The sequence below is a fragment of the Poeciliopsis prolifica genome, unplaced genomic scaffold, assembly GCF_027474105.1.
Source record: "Poeciliopsis prolifica strain line A6 unplaced genomic scaffold, Auburn_PproV2 SCAFFOLD016, whole genome shotgun sequence".
Classification (NCBI taxonomy): domain Eukaryota; kingdom Metazoa; phylum Chordata; class Actinopteri; order Cyprinodontiformes; family Poeciliidae; genus Poeciliopsis; species Poeciliopsis prolifica.
Genome location: NW_026562391.1, coordinates 2619749 through 2638302, shown reverse-complemented (window position 1 = coordinate 2638302; position 18554 = coordinate 2619749). Strand labels below are relative to the sequence as shown.

Here is an 18554-nt window from a genome sequence, read left to right as displayed (position 1 = left end):
CTGAATTGGGCACTCTGCCAAAAACATAAAAATATAAAAATCAAAAAAAGATTTCTGTGCGCTAGTTGTTTTAAAAAAAACTTGCCATTTTTGAGAGATGGATAGTTTCTGCAGTTATTCATTTACTTGAGAATTTTTGCAGAGTAAGTATTCTGGGAAGCAGGTAATGTTAGGAGTGATTTTACTGCACTGTACTTTTTACTTTTACTACTTTTATATGGACAACATAATACAGACAAAAAAAAAAAGAAAAATACATGCCGTATCTTACACAATTTTTTTTGCCAAACTAGTATTGAATTTCAAAGCAAAAGAGGCATCACGTGAAACAAATCAATTACTTTTCATAAGTTTGATTTTAAGGACGTAATATTTGCTGGGGCAGTTTGGGGTCCAGGTTCTACTGCAGGGTGGCAGTTGCTCCCCTTTGCCCCTCACGATGTGCCCCTTAAATCAAACGTTAAAGTCTCTGTAGCTGAGTAGCATTCGTACCAAACACTTTTTTTTTACTCGAGTAATTTCTTGGATGGCTATCTTTTTAGTTTTGCTTGAGTAAAAATATGTTGAAGCAGCGCTACTCTTCAGTAACAAATGTTGACAACTGTTCTATCTTTTCGGATCGTTTAGGTTTTGTGACTCTGGGTCTCCTGTCTTTTCCAGTGACTTAAAGAAATGCTTCGATTGAAATATCATGTTATTTGGAGCATGTTAAAAATATATAATTCTGGGGGAAAGAGAAATGGGTAAAAAAAACAAAGAACAATTAAAAGCAGTTAAAGCTAAATATCTGTAGATCCAACTGAGACTCTCTATATGCCATTAAATATACAACCCAACTTACCAAAAATTTAACAACTTCAAGTGATTATAATTGAGTCCAGCATTTACTTTCAAGTCTTTCAAAAGCATGCTTTACATGTTGAGAGGATGTGAAGATTTGCAGGGGTTTATCAGGGTTCCTGAAAAGACAGTTTTAGAGTTAGGCTGTCCTGTTTGCAACAGATTTTACATTTAAAGGGGGAAGAAATAGAAAAATAAATACATTAAGAAAAAAACACCGACCCTGTACGACTCACTTGAAAAGTCTGCAAAGAGATTGCCTTTGGTTTTGCAACGCTGAAAAAAAGCCTGGACCAGTTTCCTGCAGGTATTACAGTCCGAATGAGAAAAGATTAGCCATTTTTCAAAGCACTAAGCTCACTGAATGAAATTTCAGGATGAGAGTCTCATTTTTAAGCACAGTGGATTTGAGAACTTGTGTAGAAATCTGTTGCAGTTTTATTAGTTTATAACAGCGTGGAGCAGATGTGTTTGATGAGGTCATGGTAAACTAATAAAGACCAGAGTGAAAAAACATAACGCTGCCACTGCGCCATTTGGCCACCAGGTGTTACTCTGGTCTTAATGTCAGATCGCAGCAGCTTACAGCACAAAGACTATTCTAAATTAAATGATGAACATGCAACAAAACTAAATCTCAAACTTTATTAAACTCATACAAACACTTTCAACTAACAACTGTGCGTCCTACATAAAAAAAAAACGAAAAAAAAACAGTCAAGCGCTAAACCAGAAAAGAAAAAAAAAGACACAGGAACAGAGTAGTAAAGTGTTCAAAGTCGAGTGCTTCAGCACTCGGTTACAAATGTTTACATCCATTTTTAACATTTGTTGAATCAGACAAGCTGGTAACAAAGCACTGATGTGAATTTGAGAATACATGGATTATCTACCCTTAGGATCTGTGTTGGGTAAAACTGTTCGAATATAAAACATGCCTTATGAACACAGCTTGTCATTTATGATTTCATACATCTGTGGGTTTTACCAGAGCTTTACAAATTATTAGTTGGGCCGATAAACCCCCCCAGCTTTCAATTGATGTCACAAGGAGACATTCCCAGTGATTTAGAGTTGGCTGTACTTTTAAAAATTGAAATAGAGGGAACTATATTTTTTGATGGTTAAAACTAAAATGGTATTTTCTTTGGGGCATCCTGAAAATTACAGCTAACCAGTTATAGATGCATATAAATACAGTAAATATCTTTTGCAACAGGAAGTACTAAAAACAAAAAAGTTATTCACCAAACAAAAAGAGTAACCTGAATCCATTCAGATATGCATTTTTGTCTTCTGAAGCTTTTTCTTTTTATTTCATAAAGGACAGAAAGTTGCGTCGCCTTCCAGACAAATTTAAGAAAGCAATTCTTTTCGTTAAAAAATGACAAGCTGTCTTTAAAGCTTTAAATCTTTTACCAGGTTTTTCTCAAATAAATATGATACATATAAAGTGACACGTCTCACAATAGAAAGCTTTAAAACCGTCGAAGTATGTGCAGAACGGAGCCTCTGACTGAAAAATAATGCACCGCCTCAGATCTTTAGAACAATTCTTATATATATCTTTATTGTCTTTTGAGTCTGAGCTTCATCGTTGTCTTTAAAGAATATACTATTACGTTGACAAGAAGGGAAGTAAAAGTAAGGGCAACACGTCCCCTTGACGAAGCAGAACTCACTGAATTGACATCACAAACAGGAAAAAAAAGGACCATTTATTTTCAAAACTAGACTCTCATTGCTGACACAAAGCGTGCATCTCCTGGTTGGTGAGCACAAAGAGCTGCTGCCTTTAAGATCTTAGCCAATCCAGATGCACAAAAATAATTATTTTCCACAAGGTTTACCAAACGGTAAAGATGGTTGATGATGGAGGTCATGGACGATTGGAGGAGGATGAAGGTAGCCACTGTTTGTTTGTTTGGTTTTTTTTTTTAGACATTTGTCCGACACTTCGGGAAGATGGGTCCTCCCTCAAGCCTTCTCTTTCTGACTGCAGACGGAAAGAACAACTCAGTTACAAAGACAAGACGAGCACACAACTAATAATACTTTGATCAGATGTGAATTTCACAAATCTGTATGGAAAGGAGGGAAGAAGACAGATATTTTGTTTTGAAGAAAAAATACAAGAAGTCTCAAATGAATGAGAAAATGTAGAGTTATGGATGCACCTCGATCTGAATAGACCATGCCTACTGCGAAACACATGGAAGAATAAAGCGAAAAAGCTTCAAGATAGGTCTTATGTTAAGGCAGGGAAATTTCTAACTTTATCTGGTCATTTGCAGGAAAGAAACAGCTGGAAAACAGAGAGCATTTAAAATACATTTTCCAAAACTCTGAAATTGGGCAGTGGGAAAACAAAGAAACAGAGGGATAGAAATGTTGGAAAACAAAAAAAAAAAAGAAGAGAAATGTGAGATACTGACCAGAAAACATAAAGAAAACAACACAAACAAAAACTTTTATTTTGAAGTTTAAAGGATCTGGAAGTTGAACACCCTTTGAACAACTGGTGCCATGATGATCCTCGGGGTCATTTATGAGCGAATGAATGTCCGATGCGGCGCTAATGAATCAGAACTTCTTTTGTTGTCGTTGTGCACAAAGACAGTACAACAAAATTACTTTTGCAACATTTGTATTGGGTATAAAAATTGGATTATATTATTATTATTAAAATGTAATTTCTGGGAGTTTGGTTCCAAGTACGGTCAACTCAGTAACGGAGAAGTTAGTGATTGCCATAGATGGAAGGCATTTGATCAGATTGCAGTTCACAATGATCTGAGTAGCGTGGCAGACTGGGTCGACTACGACTCAATCCTGGATTACAGACAGATGAGTGGGTAAGAGTTTATGTCCTTGAAGCTAAACACAAGACCAATGACTCATTTATGTGATTTTTATTACAAAAACAGATGACCAACATCCAGAAATAGCTATCCAAAGGTCAATTTTGTTGTTTGCCAGCCGCCAAAAGACATCAGAGAAGAAGAAGAACCACTATCCAAAGGGTGATCCGGTTTTAGGCTACTGAGCGCACCAGGAATGTAAATGAACAGAGTGAATCGAGCACATTAAGGAAACAGAAAGGTGGAAAAACCCACAACAGAACAGAAGAGATGTCTTTAGGTTTCTTTGAAAAGCAAAATTTCCATAGAAAAGTAAAAAAAAGTGAAGGGGTCCTGCAGATCAGCAATAAAGCTCAAGAAGACGAGACATCCAGAAGCTGCATCGGTAAGTGGAATTGTTCTCTCGAAGAGCCGGAAACAACAGCATCATTAAAAAGAAAAGAATCAATGGGAGGCACTGCGGGAGGGCGAAGCAGAAAAGCTCAGAAGGCGGCAGAGGAGCCGGCAGCGTAAAAAACAGGAAAGGGAGAGGAGTTGCCGGCAGAAGAAAGGGAAACCTGAGTGACTGCACACCGTGGCGGCTGCGTCTCATGTGCGTGTTTTTCCGGCTTTACTTAGTCTTGCACTTGAACTTTTTTCCAAAGGCTCTCTCCAGCTCGGGAACGGACAGAGTGAAGGTGAAGGAGCCGTCCGATTCTGACCTGACGACCCGGGCTTTAAGACGACGACGGCGACGAGGTGGCGGAGGAAAAACAACGTTAATTGTGGCAGATGGAAACACTTAACTCCACTTAGAGATTCACATTACAAACCTCAAAAGGGTGTTTGCTAACCGACATCATGAAGTTTAAATCCAAGTTTTTATCTAAAGTAATCCATTAAATGACTTGTACATGCAAGAGGGCAGAAAACACTTCCTTTCCTCGTTACATTTTGTTCTCTTCTGTCTTTTCTTAGTTCTTATGTCACGACTTGGGAAGGCTCTGTTTTCACTGGCCGTCCCAAGTGAGTTACCAGCTGATGATATCACTGCAGCTCTCCTATTGGGCTCTGAAGTCGAACTCCAGCAGACAGAGTGGAGATAAGGTGTCAGCGGCTCTGACACACACATCAGCCTTCGCTGCCAAAGGCAACGTACCGCTGACAGATTGTATGGGGTTACATAAGCAGCTCGAGTTGTAAGACCAGCATTAGCATCACAACGTTTACTTTCCCCGAAACGCCCAGGTTTGCATAATGCATTGACAGATCCTACGCACGCAGGTGTGGATGTTTGTGTCAAACCCACCCAAGTCGTTGTTGTTCATCATGGCGTTGGAGCCTCGCAGGCGCGGGCCCTGTTGAGTGAAGTGGTAGCCGAACTTTAACAAGGTGGTGTTTTTCTCCAGAATGCTGGCTATCTCCATCTCCACTTTGTTTCCCAGCGGCTGGCTCTGGAAGGAGGGAGCAACGCAAAGAGAGCAGAAGAAGAAGAAGAGAAGGAGAAGAAGAGGGGTTAAGAAACCACTGGCATCCCAAGGAAGCTTTGGCTTCTGATTGGGGGATTCCCTTTACAAATGCAATGCTTCAAATTGTGTAATCATCAACTTTTATAAGTTTTATTTTATTTTTTTTAAACTTTTATTCTCTATTTATTAGTTTTGGCACACTTTGAGCGCACCAAAATTGCACAAACTTGAAGCGTCAGACGCGTTTTTGACGCGCGTAACGTGTTTGGTGTGAATTTTTTACAGCTGGTCAGACACTTGTCCATTTCACACTTGCTGGCTTTGCTAACTATGCTAGCTTGAGGAACAATATAGTTTGATCAATTTAACTGGCTTTGCTCAATTTATCAGAAAGAAAAGCATGGCAAGTAACATTTCTAAACATTATTTTATACATCTGAACAACTTATATCCTATAATATTTATTGAAAAACAAATTTGATTAAAAAAAAATGTAATTAAACATTTTTAAAAAATCCATTTTTGGTAACACTTTATTTGAAGGGGTGTTCATAAGACTGCATGAACATGAAGGAGTCTTTATGAATGTCTGTGACTGTAGTCCTGAAGTGTCATTCAGTAAATAATGACTTTAATGCGGAGTTGTGCTAAAAGCTGCATTAAAAGTGCATTAAAAGTGCCGAGGTTGTTTTATTTGGTAAATAATAACACTTCAATGCAAAACTGGCACTTTTAATTTCATTTCAGTGCAACTTTTAAAGCCACTTTGCATTAAAGTTTCATTATTTACCGAGTGACACTTCATAACAACAGTCAAGACTCCTCCATGTTCATGACAGCCATGCTACGTCATTTATGACAGTGTCATGTCAAACCTAGGCACACGCCTTCCGATAGTGTTAACCAATTTTTATTTTTAATTTTTAGATTTTTTTTTTTCCATCTTCCCTCCAATTTTCTGAGGACCGCACTTTGGAAAAAAAAACGAAAACAAAACTAAACTACAAACGCAGAGATGGCAGAAAAAGCGTTTCTCTTCGTCTCCTGCTTTCTAAGCGATAAATATGGAAAAAGAACAAATGCCGAGGCGTGTTATGAAAAACGAGTGAGTCACTGATGCATAACTGCAGCGTGACATCACTGTGTAATCTAAAAGGCATTAGGCTGAAGTGGTACAAATGGCTTGTGTGAAGTGAATCCGCCCGCAGCGAGCGGCGTGTTGGAGTCGGCTGGTACCTGATTGTCGATTTTAATCTCCAGTAGTGTGGTGTTATTCTGCAGCGATTCAATCAGGGACAGGATTCCAGCCCCGGTGATGAAGTTTGACTCGACATTCAGACTCTTCAGAGTCGAGTTCACCTTCAGCATCTCTGCCAGTGCCTGCGGAGAAACGGTGCAGGAGTTTAGTTAACCGTTTGCCGTGAAGGGAGGTTAGTTTGTGTCCATTCAGGTGAAATCCCCGGATGGCTTACAAATGCTACCGGGTCGTTGCTCCTTGTTCCAACAATGCTGAACCTTTCCACCACCGTGTTCTTCATCAGCGCTTCGGCGTAAGCCTTCAGTGTTGGGATGGGGATGTTCTGGGTGACAAGGAGAACACGGTGACAGAGCAACACGTTGCATCTCTGAGCAAGACGACTTAAAAACCTCAAAAGCTTCGAACGTAAATAGATTTGAAGCCATGCCTATCCACCGGTTTCAATTTAAAATACTTTTCCGACATTAAAACTGGATTTACGCTTTGACTGCACGTTACGGCCGTGCAGTTAAACCGATTTAAAAACACCGACCGTGTGGAGGAAAGTGAGGCTTACAGAAAATGCAGCGTTCTAGCAGAATTTTAGTTTTTCAAAATACAGGTTTTGTCAGATGTGGACACTGTCAATGATTCACTTATAAGGCTGAAACATAATTAAAAAGAAAACATTGAAATTATGACACATATCCATTAAAACTGAAATGATTTCTTCTGCACAGTTTATAATGTTTTCATTTGACCATTTTACATTACCGAACTCTAAGAATGCATTGATGAGACATTACGAAACAGCAAAAGGTTTATTTCAATAGTTTAATTGGAAAATAATTTGTGTCTTACTTTTGTGCAGATGGATATAAAATTAATTAGTATTTCATTTTGATAGTTTAATTGTAGGACACAATGCTTTTCTTTTCTTTTTTTTTTTTAAATGAGAAATTTTCTAATTTGAAGAACAATGTGCAGGATGTATTTGGTCTTTTTCTTCTTTTTTTGTTTCTGAACTATCTGTAGATCTCGCACAGTGGATTTTTCGGTCATACGGTCCGTTGTCGTTATTGCGCGCGATGAAACATTCATTCCCACCTTTATGTTGTTGAGGTTGACCTCCAGCAGGTCAGGATCGTTCCTCTTTATCCTCATCAGGGTTTCCTCCACGTCTGTGGAGTTGGGCTCCTCGTCGGGGACTGGTTTGTACTGGGTACACTGGATCACACCTGGGAGGCAACACGAGATTAGCTGCTGCTGCAAAGAAATGAATCTGAGGGGAACAAAACTGTTTTCGTTGGACACAGAATAAGACAGTCTTTACTCATGTCATTCTTTGTGCCTTGGACAGAGGGTCCCATCCAAACAACAAAGCTAAACTTCAAAACGCCATTGAGAATTTTTCTTTATTTCTTCGATACAGTTAAGTTTATGACAAACACATTAGGATTACCATGCTACAATAAGTCAGTGGTGTTCTCTTCCCATTTATCACTGTTCATTTGAAAACCTTGACCAACACTTTCAGCTGGCGGTTCGGATATCTGCTGAATAAATGTGGAAGTGTTGAGCTCTCACACAGTTTGCGGCTGAGAAAGACCAACACAAAGCGTCAGAAGATACACAACGGCTTTCAAAGTGTGTGCGTGTCCAAGTGACTGTACAAATCTGTACAATAGTTTGTACAGATCCCTCATGTTTTTCCCAGGAGAAAACATGAGGGATTTGAGCCTGAATCAAAAGCAACCCCTTGCCCCCCTCAAAAACCTCCAAAGAGCTAAAGATAATTGTCTATTTTAAAGTTAGCGTTCTCGTTCTGACTGACTGAATGACTGTATCATTTAATCCAAGCCTGCTCTCGTCAGCGTTTCTGTGCCTGGCGCCACATAAACGTGTTTCTGTCAGATGAATGCTGGTCCTGCTTCAAATGTTTCCACGCAATCCGATAAACTTTGAGTGAGTTCATACGTACAGCGTGAGCAGATGTGTGTGTGTGTGTGTGTTTTACGTACTGTTGAGGCCCTGCTTGTTGACTATGGTGCTGCTGGCCAGCGCTTCGTAGTACTGCTGGTTGCTCATCAGGGTGTGCATGCCCAGGATAGCTGACGAAGCAGAAGACACCAGAATGACAATCAATCAATAATGATAGATAAAAAGGCCTAAAGCACTTAGTGGTATTTATGATGAGTGAGCAGACTCCAAAACTTATTCACATTTCCATGCTTTCCCAGACTCAAATATAAAAAGTTTTACATCCTTTTAAAACATATTTTTATACATATTTTGGTTTTTGTTTGTCTGAAGACAAGAAACAAAAATGTGAATTGCAGACAAATAATAGAATAATAATAATAACTATCATTATTATTATTATAATAATAAATCAAATCATTTTTAGCGTGAAAAGAACTTGCAGAAAAACTGAAACGTCGGACTCACTAAGACAAATTTAGTTTTTATTTCAGTCAATTAAAGAAATGCATGTCTACACTTATGCAAAAAGCATAAAGTCAGAAATTTTAAGTCACATTTTTTAGTGTAAGTAATGCAGTAAATTGCAATTAATTTTTTATTAACTAATCAGAATTGATAATTCTGATTAATCCAAATCTGTCCACATTCTGTAGTGCAAAACTACATACAATAAAACACAACAATAGTTTCAATTCAGGAATGCTGGACGCAAATAATTCATGCTGTCCTAAATCATAAATAGATATTTTTTTTATGCCATGTCAAAACAATCAAACCCGTTTAGCTGCTCTAAGCTCTGTGCGCGTTTCCTCGTTTATTTTGATGATTTATTCTCGATGGTGAACCTGCAGGTCCTTGAGGTTGGAAGGCGTCTTTGCCATCACCCTAATCTTTAGCCACTTCCACATAAACATTACTTCCAACCAGAAGAAACATCTTCCCAAAAAAATCAAAACATTAGCTTAAACCCGAATCTAGCAGGGGTGTGAGTAGGTCTGGGCTTTACTATCGGTATGAAATGCAGATTGAGATGAAATGTTACTGCAGGGGTACGAAACTAATTGAGATTTTTCATGGCAAACATTGTTTGTTGCTCAGGCATCGGCAAACGCGTCACATCTAGAAAACGTAGCACCAAGGTTCACAAGGAGGAATGAACGAGAACGTGGGGTTTTTGTTAACAAAACAAAACCTCATTAACAGGAGAGGGATTGTCAAATATTCCATACAAAAACAGTGCGGTGTGATTAGATACCCAGGATGCTGCTCAGTTAATGGACAGAGATCCAGCAGAAGCAGGAGAGGAGAAAATGGTGAAACCGATGGAGAAATGAAGGGGTGGGAAGAGGAGGGAAGGTGGAAGGAATGCTAAAGGAAATGGAGAAATGAAGAGTTAGTACGAGGGGAAACAAGGGCTGGAAAGGCCGAAGACATCTTCATTACTCATTACAAAGTAAGTATGTGGAAGACATTTCTGATGTGTTTCATTAGAGGGGATCCAAGTCCGGATGAACTACCTGCAATGTCGCAGAGTTCTGCATCCGAGGCGCTGGCCAGGGCTTCCTCCAGCTCCGGCTCCAGGGTCACGTTCTCTATGGTGGGGTCCACCCTCTGTTTTGGCACCCACGCCTTTCCTGTGGTCGGTGGGAAACAGTTTCATACAAAGCAATTCGCTGCTCTGTGGCACCAGAACCAAACAACCGGATCATACCGTCTGAAAGAAGGTCGCGTGTTTACCTGAACCGATGTAAAGCTGCAGCTGAGCACTCCGTTAAGTGTTTTACTGATACTTAAGCAGAATTTGGTTGTGAAAGAAGACATGAAATATTCCAACTGTGAAGTGGTAAGAATGAACTTTTATTTACCTTCAATACAAACCTTGATATCCTTATAGGTTTTTCAAAAGCAGCGGTACAAAAAAGGCACTGAGCCCCCCACCCAAAAAACAACAAAGCGTTTTGAGATCCCCAGAAGTTTTGTTCCTTCCGATGAAAATCCAAAATTCAAAGGAATCTGCTTTGCTGATGCAAAATGATTAATGGTTTCTATCGAGGAAACGCTGGTTCCTACCTCTCTTCTCGCCGGTAAACGGCACCAGGTCTTCTCGGTCAGGATGCTCCTTGGCCTGCTTCTCCAGGTGGGCCAGCAGGTTGTCTCTCTGAAACGTTCCTGTTGGTGCTTTCTTGGTCTGGTCCTTCTGCCGAAGGCCGGCAGGCAGCAACGCATTCTAGGCAGAAAGGGAAATTTAGACTGTTTTAAAATTTGTCTTTCTCGGATCAGGCAAATCCTGACCCGTCGTCTTCTCTCTTCCGTCTGAGAGAAGAATACGGTTTTCTTGTGTTAAAAGTAGCAGTATTTCACCCTTATAGACAACTTTTTTTTTCTTGTTTTCTTTTACATATTTGTTAAAGCTGTCGCTATTTAACAGTCTGTTAAATTATCCAGCTCATTGTCGTCTCTTTGGTCCTATTGACATCTGCAGAAATACAACATGTTGTACGACCCTCCTCCTGGCTCAATCAGAGCCAGGAGGAGGGTCGTAACGCTGTCAATCACACCTGTGTACACCCTGACTCTTGCTAAAGTTCCTCAGAGCGGATTCTGGCGTGAATGTGCAGGCTAATTAGCATGACGGTAAAAAAACTGTTTTTCTGTAACGGTAAGTTGTTTCTCCGCCATTAGCACATTTAGCAACGCTTACCCAAAACTGATTGTCAGTGCAAATCTGTCCTCCTACCTCTGATTGTTTTTTCCTCACAAACAGAAGGAAGACCAGCTTGATATTTTCTCAGGTTATCTGTCTCGTGTTATGCACTGCATACATAGTGACAGTTTTTCTATCAGAAAAACCTCTGAGACATTATGCCGTCTTGGTGGTCGGAGTTCAGAGCTTTTAAAGACGTCGCACCTGAGTTGAGCGTATTGCAAGTTGGCAAAAGGTGTGTATTTCTACTGCAATTAGCAACACAAGCTAACAGTTTTCTCTCCATGTTCTGTAACACAAAATGAGATGCAAACTATCAGAAATTCTGAATTTACAGTTTTGCTAGCAATGTCACGAGAGAGAGAGACAGACAGAGAGAGCAACACTTTCACCAGGTAACAGGAAGGCTGAATGAAGTAAAGTAATCATGTCCTGTTTAATCCCTTTGAGCTGTAATGGAGAAAGCTGGATTTGGCAGGCAAGGATCCATCTTCTCCACATGTTTCTGTGGATACGGCTCTTAATCTGCGTCTTTGCTTTAAAATGTCAGGCCAAGTTGGATTTACGGCAACCGCTCACACGCAAGTTATAAATGATAATGACCACTCACACCAGAAAGGCTAGAAAGAAAGAAAGAAAAAAAAAAGAACATCCACAAATCAAAAGAAATTCAAACTGCCAGAAAAGTGGGACACAAAACAGATACTGCTAGTAAATATAACTCCCTCATCAATCTTCCTCTTATCTTTCTTCTGCCCAGCTGAGGGATCAAGGAGTTTCCCACACCGTTACAATGGATTGGTTTTTTCATAATGGACCAAGAGTGAAAACCAGATCTCTTTGAGGAACTACTTATAGCTCCATATCTTATCAGGGTTCTCAGCACTCCCAAAGTCTCTACGCACACCAGTCTGCCCCCTTCTCTCTCTCTCTCTCTCTCTCTCTCTCTGTCTCTCTCTCTTTCTCTCGTCAGTCCACCCCTCAGGGTTATTCCTGTAAACAAAAGCCGGCGTGGAGCAACAATCCTGCCGCAAAAGATTTTCAAGAGCAATTTGCAGTCGGCGAGAGGCGCACTGTCCCTGCCTAGTTTTCTCTGGTGCTCTCGGCTCTGGATGACCAGCTTCAGTACCGACTTATTTTTAACAACAGCAGAATCTGCTTCTCTCATCTTACACAGCTGAATCCCTCGCCGAGCCTGCCGGCCACAGGCAGGGGCCAGTTCCCGGTATCGAGGCTTAACAAGATTTTTAAAAAAAACAACAACAAAAAGAAAATAAAAATTGTGACATTTCTAAATTAATTAATAATACAACTTTAAAAAAAAGATGAACCCCTCCTCACAGGCGAAACAACTCAAATCACTGGTGCTAATTTTTGACTTTGCAGCTTTATGAATCCACCCCACAGGCGAGAATGTTGACGAAACCTATGGCTTCAATTTTTATGTCAACAAAATCAACCCCGTCAGCCGGCAAATAAAAGGTGCTTTTGCCTTGAGCACAAACCAAAGAACACGAATGGGGCAGTAAATAAAGCAGCATGTTTCAATAGATATAAACACAAAGAGTCGAGCCAAGTCCAGAAGTCCACCAGAAAGACAAGGACTCAATGTTCTCCTGATGACAGTATTATTGCGCTCATGCTCAGATAAAACAGCTGGCACTGTAGGGGTTTTTTTGTCCTACGTGGGACTTTTTCAGAGGTTTTACCAGAAGTGATGCAGGACGCGTCTCTCCACGTCACATCTCTGACGTGGTGTCCCCCCCACCCCCGTTCTCCAGCCCTCCCTGACAGTTGTCACAAACGGGGCACAAACAAATCCAGGCGCGCGCGGCGTCCCGTTTACGTCACGGAAGGAAGGCCCTGCAGTCGCTCACCGCGACTGGCATCCGTCTCGCTAACGCACATGCACGGTCCTCCACTGGAGCCCCGCCACCAGTCATTCCCTTGGCATGGAGCGGGGGCTCCTGTCTCGGCAGAAGCAGCGAGACATCCATCTGGAAGCTAATATGGCTCCCCTCACAACCAGGGCTCACGATAAGTAACAGTGGGATGCTACTGCTCGCAGAAATGCTGTTTGCACAAACACAACACAGCTACCCGTGATGCATGGCAAAACTATATATGCATCTTTCACATGGTTTATTTATTTCACATTTCAGCCACGAACTTAAGAATAAGAGGACAGGAATAAAGTTTGTACTTTTTAAAAAAAATGTTTTTGCTCTGTGTGTGAAGTTCATCTGGTAGAAATCAAAACAACTAGCTCACAGCATTTTAATTAAAAAGAAAAAAAAAGGTTGCTGTGGGCCTTGTTAACGGCTCCTCTAAGACAGCGTGACCCCATAACTTTGCAGAGAGGAGAAAAGTAACCTGACTCTTTGTTTTGGACCAGAGTGTGGTAAACTCACGTCAGGGTCGAGCTCCTCCAGCTCGTCCTCTAACCGCTGCAGCTCCTCCTCTGACAGCTTCTTCAGCAGCTCGTCCTCGTCTACGTCCCGGTACTTGTCCATCTCCTTCTTCAGCAGCGACATGGCGAGCCGCGCGCCTGGAAGCAAACGCCGTCGGTTTCAAACGCAAGAGGCACTCGAGGCCAAGCGATTGGGAATCACACACGAGCTCATCTCGACGTTGTTTCGTTTATATGGGCCGGTGGAACAAATTGGAGCTGCATCCTCACCTCCACGTCCTCCCCGAAGCAGAAAGACGAGTCCAAAGAGACAGTCGAGCGGGAGAATGTGGACTCGGTTTGAAAATGTCTAGAAGGATGGAGGCTGTGGACTGAACAGAGGAAAAAAATACAGATCAAGAACCAGGAATTTGGAAACAGCAGCAAAAAAAAGAACAATGATAATTTACATTCACCTCAGTGATGCTCACCCACGTCAACGGGAGGCTCGGGCCAAAAGGCAGCCGGGTGTCCAAACTGTCACAGCGACGGCGCAGCAGCTGCAAGCAGCAGAGGAATAAAGGTTCTCTGCATAAAAAATGTGTCCCGCATCACACCATGATGACGATGATGTGACAATCGTCATCACATCTGCAGTCGCTCGTTATTTACTGAGTAGCTGATAAATATCTACACAAGATGAGACGCTGCGCTCTCCTGAAACACACCGTGAACAGACGCTGTAAGGAATTGAGGGAACTGTGACACAATGGGAAGCCTGGCCATCTTGCAATTCAAAGGTTGTGGGTCTAATTCCGGTTTCCTCCAGTCGATTGGCGATGCCCAACCTGGGAACGGCACCAAGCCGCAACTTTCCTCCTGCTCTTGTGTGAATCTAGTGTGGAGCATTCCCACTTGACTTCTCTGGAAATGCAACACGATTCCGCTTAGAGGGTCGCAACATGTTCAAGTAAACGGCGTTATCTATTATAGTTACAGTGTGTAACTTTTCTGAACATGGATTTTTTTTTTTTTTTTACATATTTTTTTTTAAAACAATGACTTTTTCAGAGGTCATAAAGCAGGTAATCTGTGAAGTAAATCCCATGCCCTTCCGTCTGCAGGTCTGAAACAACCAATCAGAACCTGGAAGAAGGCCTTAGCGCTGTCAATCATGCTTGCGTACACACTGCTCACACGCTGTCCCTCTCTCTGCTCTGCTTTAGTGTCTTCTGGACAGCTAACAATGTCATGAATGCTAAGGCTGATTAGCATGACTGTGGATAAACAGCTTTTCTGGAATGGTGAGTTGTTTCTCTGCCATTAGCACATGGAGCAGCACCTACACTAGCATAATTGGTGCTGTGATTGGTTGTTTTTGATCAAAAATGGTGCATTTCTGTAGGATGCTGTATAGCTCAGGGAGGAAGAGTAGCTTGATTATCTGAGTAGCTGTCTTATAACATACAGTCATGCCATGTTGGCTGTTTTAACAAATATGTAAAAAAAACTTTCTTTTTTTTTCTAATAAGAATCACAAACTGTAGCTTTAAATATGGTGAATGTCCAATGCAGCTCCAACGTCCTGGCCCAACTAATCTGGATTTATAATAAATGGGAGTTTACTAATTATTCCTTTGCTGAACCAGAGACAACACACTAAAAGTGAAAATGTGTTTCATGCCAAGATGACTTAGGGGACCCAACAGTTTGTTTCCGCCTTCAAAAGTTCCTTCAAACGCTACGGCAAGGCATACGTGTTCAGATGCACTTGACAAATATGTTCCTGCATGATAATTTTGGAGTCTGCAGTGAATTATCAATCACAAAAATCTTTGCATGAAACGAGTATAGATAAGATGCAAGCTGTTCTTTTTTCCCCTCTGTCTGCCAGCAGGTGTTTTTCCATGGTCAGGAGAAGCGAGGTCAAACCTACCTTTATTTTGTTCTGCTTTCTCCGAGATCAGCGAGAGGACAGGTTACCAAAACATAAGATCAAGAACTGGGCCGGAGTCCAAATAACACTGTCTGCAAGTCTACTGGAAGACACTGGTGATATCAAACAGACCACTTTCCTGTATCTGAGTTCCTACAAGCCTCTGCTTCAAAACGGGACCCGCAAACTCCAAACCCAAACTGCAAGAGACTGATGCGCCTGAAACGGTGTTAACAGCAGAAGTATTTTTCTTCTTGTATGAAATACTCGTGTTTCAGTAATCAGAGGGGTTAAAAGCTTTTAATTATCGGGAAAACTGGATGGGAGGAGAGTTGAAAATGTCATAATGCTGCCTGTCAACTAACAGTGAAGGAGATTCAACTGGAGAATGCTGTGTTAATCTATATCATTGTGGTCTTTGTGTGAAGTGGCTTTTATTGGCGTTTCCTAGAGCTGTGTCTTTGGTGCAGCGTGGTGGAAATGTTTAAATACAGCCGTATGAAGGGTATGCTGGTTTTGGAATTACATATTCAAGCTCAAATGAATACATAAACCCACATCACATTTTTGTTCGGCGTCCTTTAGCAAGTTGCAAAGAAAACAAACATTTTGTAACCATCGGCAAGCCTTTTGGTATGATTCTGGTGGGATATTTTTCCCACTTGTTTTTTCAGAAATAGAAGAGTTTTTTTTATGTTCTTTTTAGCAAGGACTTGTCTTTTATTCATAATTAGTATGTCTGTTCATGTAGCTGTTATTTGAGGTGAAGTTAAATATACGGAAGCAGTCGCCTCATCTTAATCACCAACCCACTTTGTGCAACGTACCACTACTACTGGCAGCTGAACTAACCCTCAGCATGATATAACCACCACCATGCTCAACACTGAAAGCCTCATTGACAAACACTTTTTGTCCTGGTGGACAACGAGCGCTGTGGTCTGACAACAAAACCTTCGAGAAGCCTTTAGAAGAGTGTCGATGTTTGAATGCGTTAGAGCAGAAGCTTCCTTCTACTGCAGGGACCCCTCAGTACAAAGTCATGCAAAACGAGCTACCGGCACTCTGTGGGTTATGACTGAAGTGTTTGAGTCGAACAGAACAGCAACATCCTTCAGTCTGAGAGTGAGAGGCTCAGACGGTTGAACCTTGGAGACAGTTGCAGGTGAAGTCGAAACCAAACGCCCAACACGCCGTCATATCGGTGCGACGACAAACAACGACGCGCTCAAATTTCCCATGCTTGTCGCAACCAGTGAGGTTTTCCCGCTAACCCGGGCGATGAACTGTGTTGTGTAACCCCAGAAGATCTACCACAACAGTGCCATTGTTCTACTGACCTACAACAGAACAGGTCCCAGGTATGGCGCGGTACAAGTCAGTTGTCTGGGTCACTTTTTAGCATATCGAACCACGCTGTACTGTTCAGTGGAAAGAGGCCATTTGCTAATTCTGCTTTTGAAAACGGCGACTCTCAGCCGGGAAATATAAATGATTATTGTTAAAATAAGCCTTCAGACAGAATCTGACAGTCGGGCAGAAACTGTGCAGTTTCGTTGCAACTTCCCCAAACTACGTTTAAGCAAATGTTGGTGTATGTATTAGAGGATGTGTAATTTTGACAATATGTGAATTCAAGATAACCCACATAAAACTTAAGGATATTGTTTGGGACATTTTATCGCGCCATATTTTGAATTTTGTAATATAATTAAAATCCTAATGCTAATGCGACTTTCAATAGGTGTCTGCGCTTGAGATCAATCACTAAAATGTCTCACGCAGATCATTAAATGCTCAGGAAAACTGGAATTTATTCATTGCAGCTGAACACATTTAGGAGCAACATGTCACGTCAGGACGCTGCATTACTTCAGCTGTTGAATTGTACGGATTTCTCAAATGGTGCAGCAGAAAACAGCTGAGGGACAACTGGTCCGCCTCTGTTAGCCACATGTCATAACATGCATAAGAGTGCTTGGTCTTCTGCATTAAAGTGTCCACTTCGCAGATGAACAGTGGGTATTAAAACAATACGTGGGAGCACGTTGGTGTGGACAGATGAACCGAGAGCTGCACACGTCACAAACTCTTGCCAAACAAAGTTGTCGGTTTTTGTTTGTGAAGACAGCATTTTGTTGATTTTGGAGACCACCGTGTGTCATCATAACTTGTGTGATGAGTGAAATGTAACAAACCCACTCTGAGCTTTCTTGGACTTGACCGCAATCCACAGGGGTCAAAATGTCATGTTTCATCAAGGTTACCTCAGTCCACTGGATGTGTGCATGGGGTCAGGTTTGCATTTTGAAATGTACATTGTTTAGGTATAACTCTGGTGACTACTGATGGGAAGCCAATATGAAACATTGAGTGACAAGAATATTCCTCCATGTACAAGAAACAAAGTGCTCATCCAAACTCAAAGGAAAAATCATGGCTGCTCATGAACTAGTTTGTTGTGGAAGTATACATTTAATTTCTGCAAACCTGTTTCACAAGCAAAAACGTGGAAACTTCCGCCATATAAAGTGGAAGTTTTTCCACGCATTTTTCCAAGAGGACGCTCTTAAAGCGCCGCCGCGTTGAATAAAACTTTCTCCGCGCAAAAGCAACACCGTCCGCTAGAAAAAAGCACCTTCACCCATTTGACTGCTTTATTGCTCGCAGACAGCAACTTTTGCATTAATTTACGTACCTCCTCCGGCGCTATTAATAGCCGGTCCGGCTCTGCTGGGTGACAGCAACGAAATACTTTGACCAGATATGGTTTCCCTTCGGAGCCGCAGTGAGAGCTGCGCTCCGCTGCAGGCGCACGAATCGGAGGGTGGAGGGGTGGGGGGAATCCGCCCGAAACGAAAACCCCGGTGCGCTACACGGAACCGGCCATGACCCGGTGGACGGATGGGTTCAGCAGAAGTCAAGGCGTCCCCGCTCCTCTCCCGTCTTCGCTCAGCTCTCGGTGGGTTTTGCGGGAAGCGGAATCTAATCTCCCTAAAGCGGCAAAGTCAACTTAGGGAGGTGATCCTCCTCCTCCTCCTCTTCCTCCCTCCTCCAACACGCGGCTGCCCTGTCACTCCAGTGATGTCACGAAGAGGCGCTGCGTTCATTATCGGACACAGTTGTTTTACGGTTTTCTCGAAAGTGGTGAAACGG

At 41.7% G+C, this 18554-nt stretch overlaps 1 protein-coding gene across 5 annotated transcripts; it reads right to left on the bottom strand.

Moving 5' to 3' along the window:
- Nucleotides 1–1471: 1471 nt before the first annotated feature.
- Nucleotides 1472–18422, bottom strand: tmod1 (tropomodulin 1). 5 transcript variants are annotated; one of them, XM_055041246.1, is made up of 13 exons: nt 18097–18422; nt 13939–14022; nt 13754–13854; nt 13485–13621; nt 10440–10596; nt 9887–10003; nt 8408–8497; nt 7494–7624; nt 6622–6729; nt 6386–6529; nt 4990–5134; nt 4275–4415; nt 1472–2836 (listed from the first exon to the last, which is right to left on the bottom strand). In XM_055041246.1, the coding sequence occupies exons 4-12, from the start codon at nt 13605–13607 to the stop codon at nt 4312–4314; spliced, it is 1119 nt and encodes a 372-aa protein (XP_054897221.1). In that variant the 5' UTR covers nt 13608–13621; nt 13754–13854; nt 13939–14022; nt 18097–18422; the 3' UTR covers nt 1472–2836; nt 4275–4311. The 5 variants fall into 5 exon arrangements, with proteins under 5 accessions (XP_054897221.1, XP_054897218.1, XP_054897220.1 ...); XM_055041243.1 differs by having other exon boundaries at nt 4316–4415; XM_055041245.1 differs by having other exon boundaries at nt 4316–4415; nt 13954–14022.
- Between the last annotated feature and the right edge of the window lie 132 nt (nt 18423–18554).

Excerpts from the sequence above, each read along its gene's own strand:
- tmod1 (XM_055041243.1), bottom strand. The coding sequence starts at position 13,607 with ATGTCGCTGCTGAAGAAGGAGATGGACAAGTACCGGGACGTAGACGAG. Across the intron at positions 8,498-9,886 it reads AGAACTCTGCGACATTGCAG|CTATCCTGGGCATGCACACC; the intron begins GTAGTTCATCCG and ends CTGCTTCGTCAG. Across the intron at positions 6,730-7,493 it reads TCAACCTCAACAACATAAAG|AACATCCCCATCCCAACACT; the intron begins GTGGGAATGAAT and ends CTTGTCACCCAG.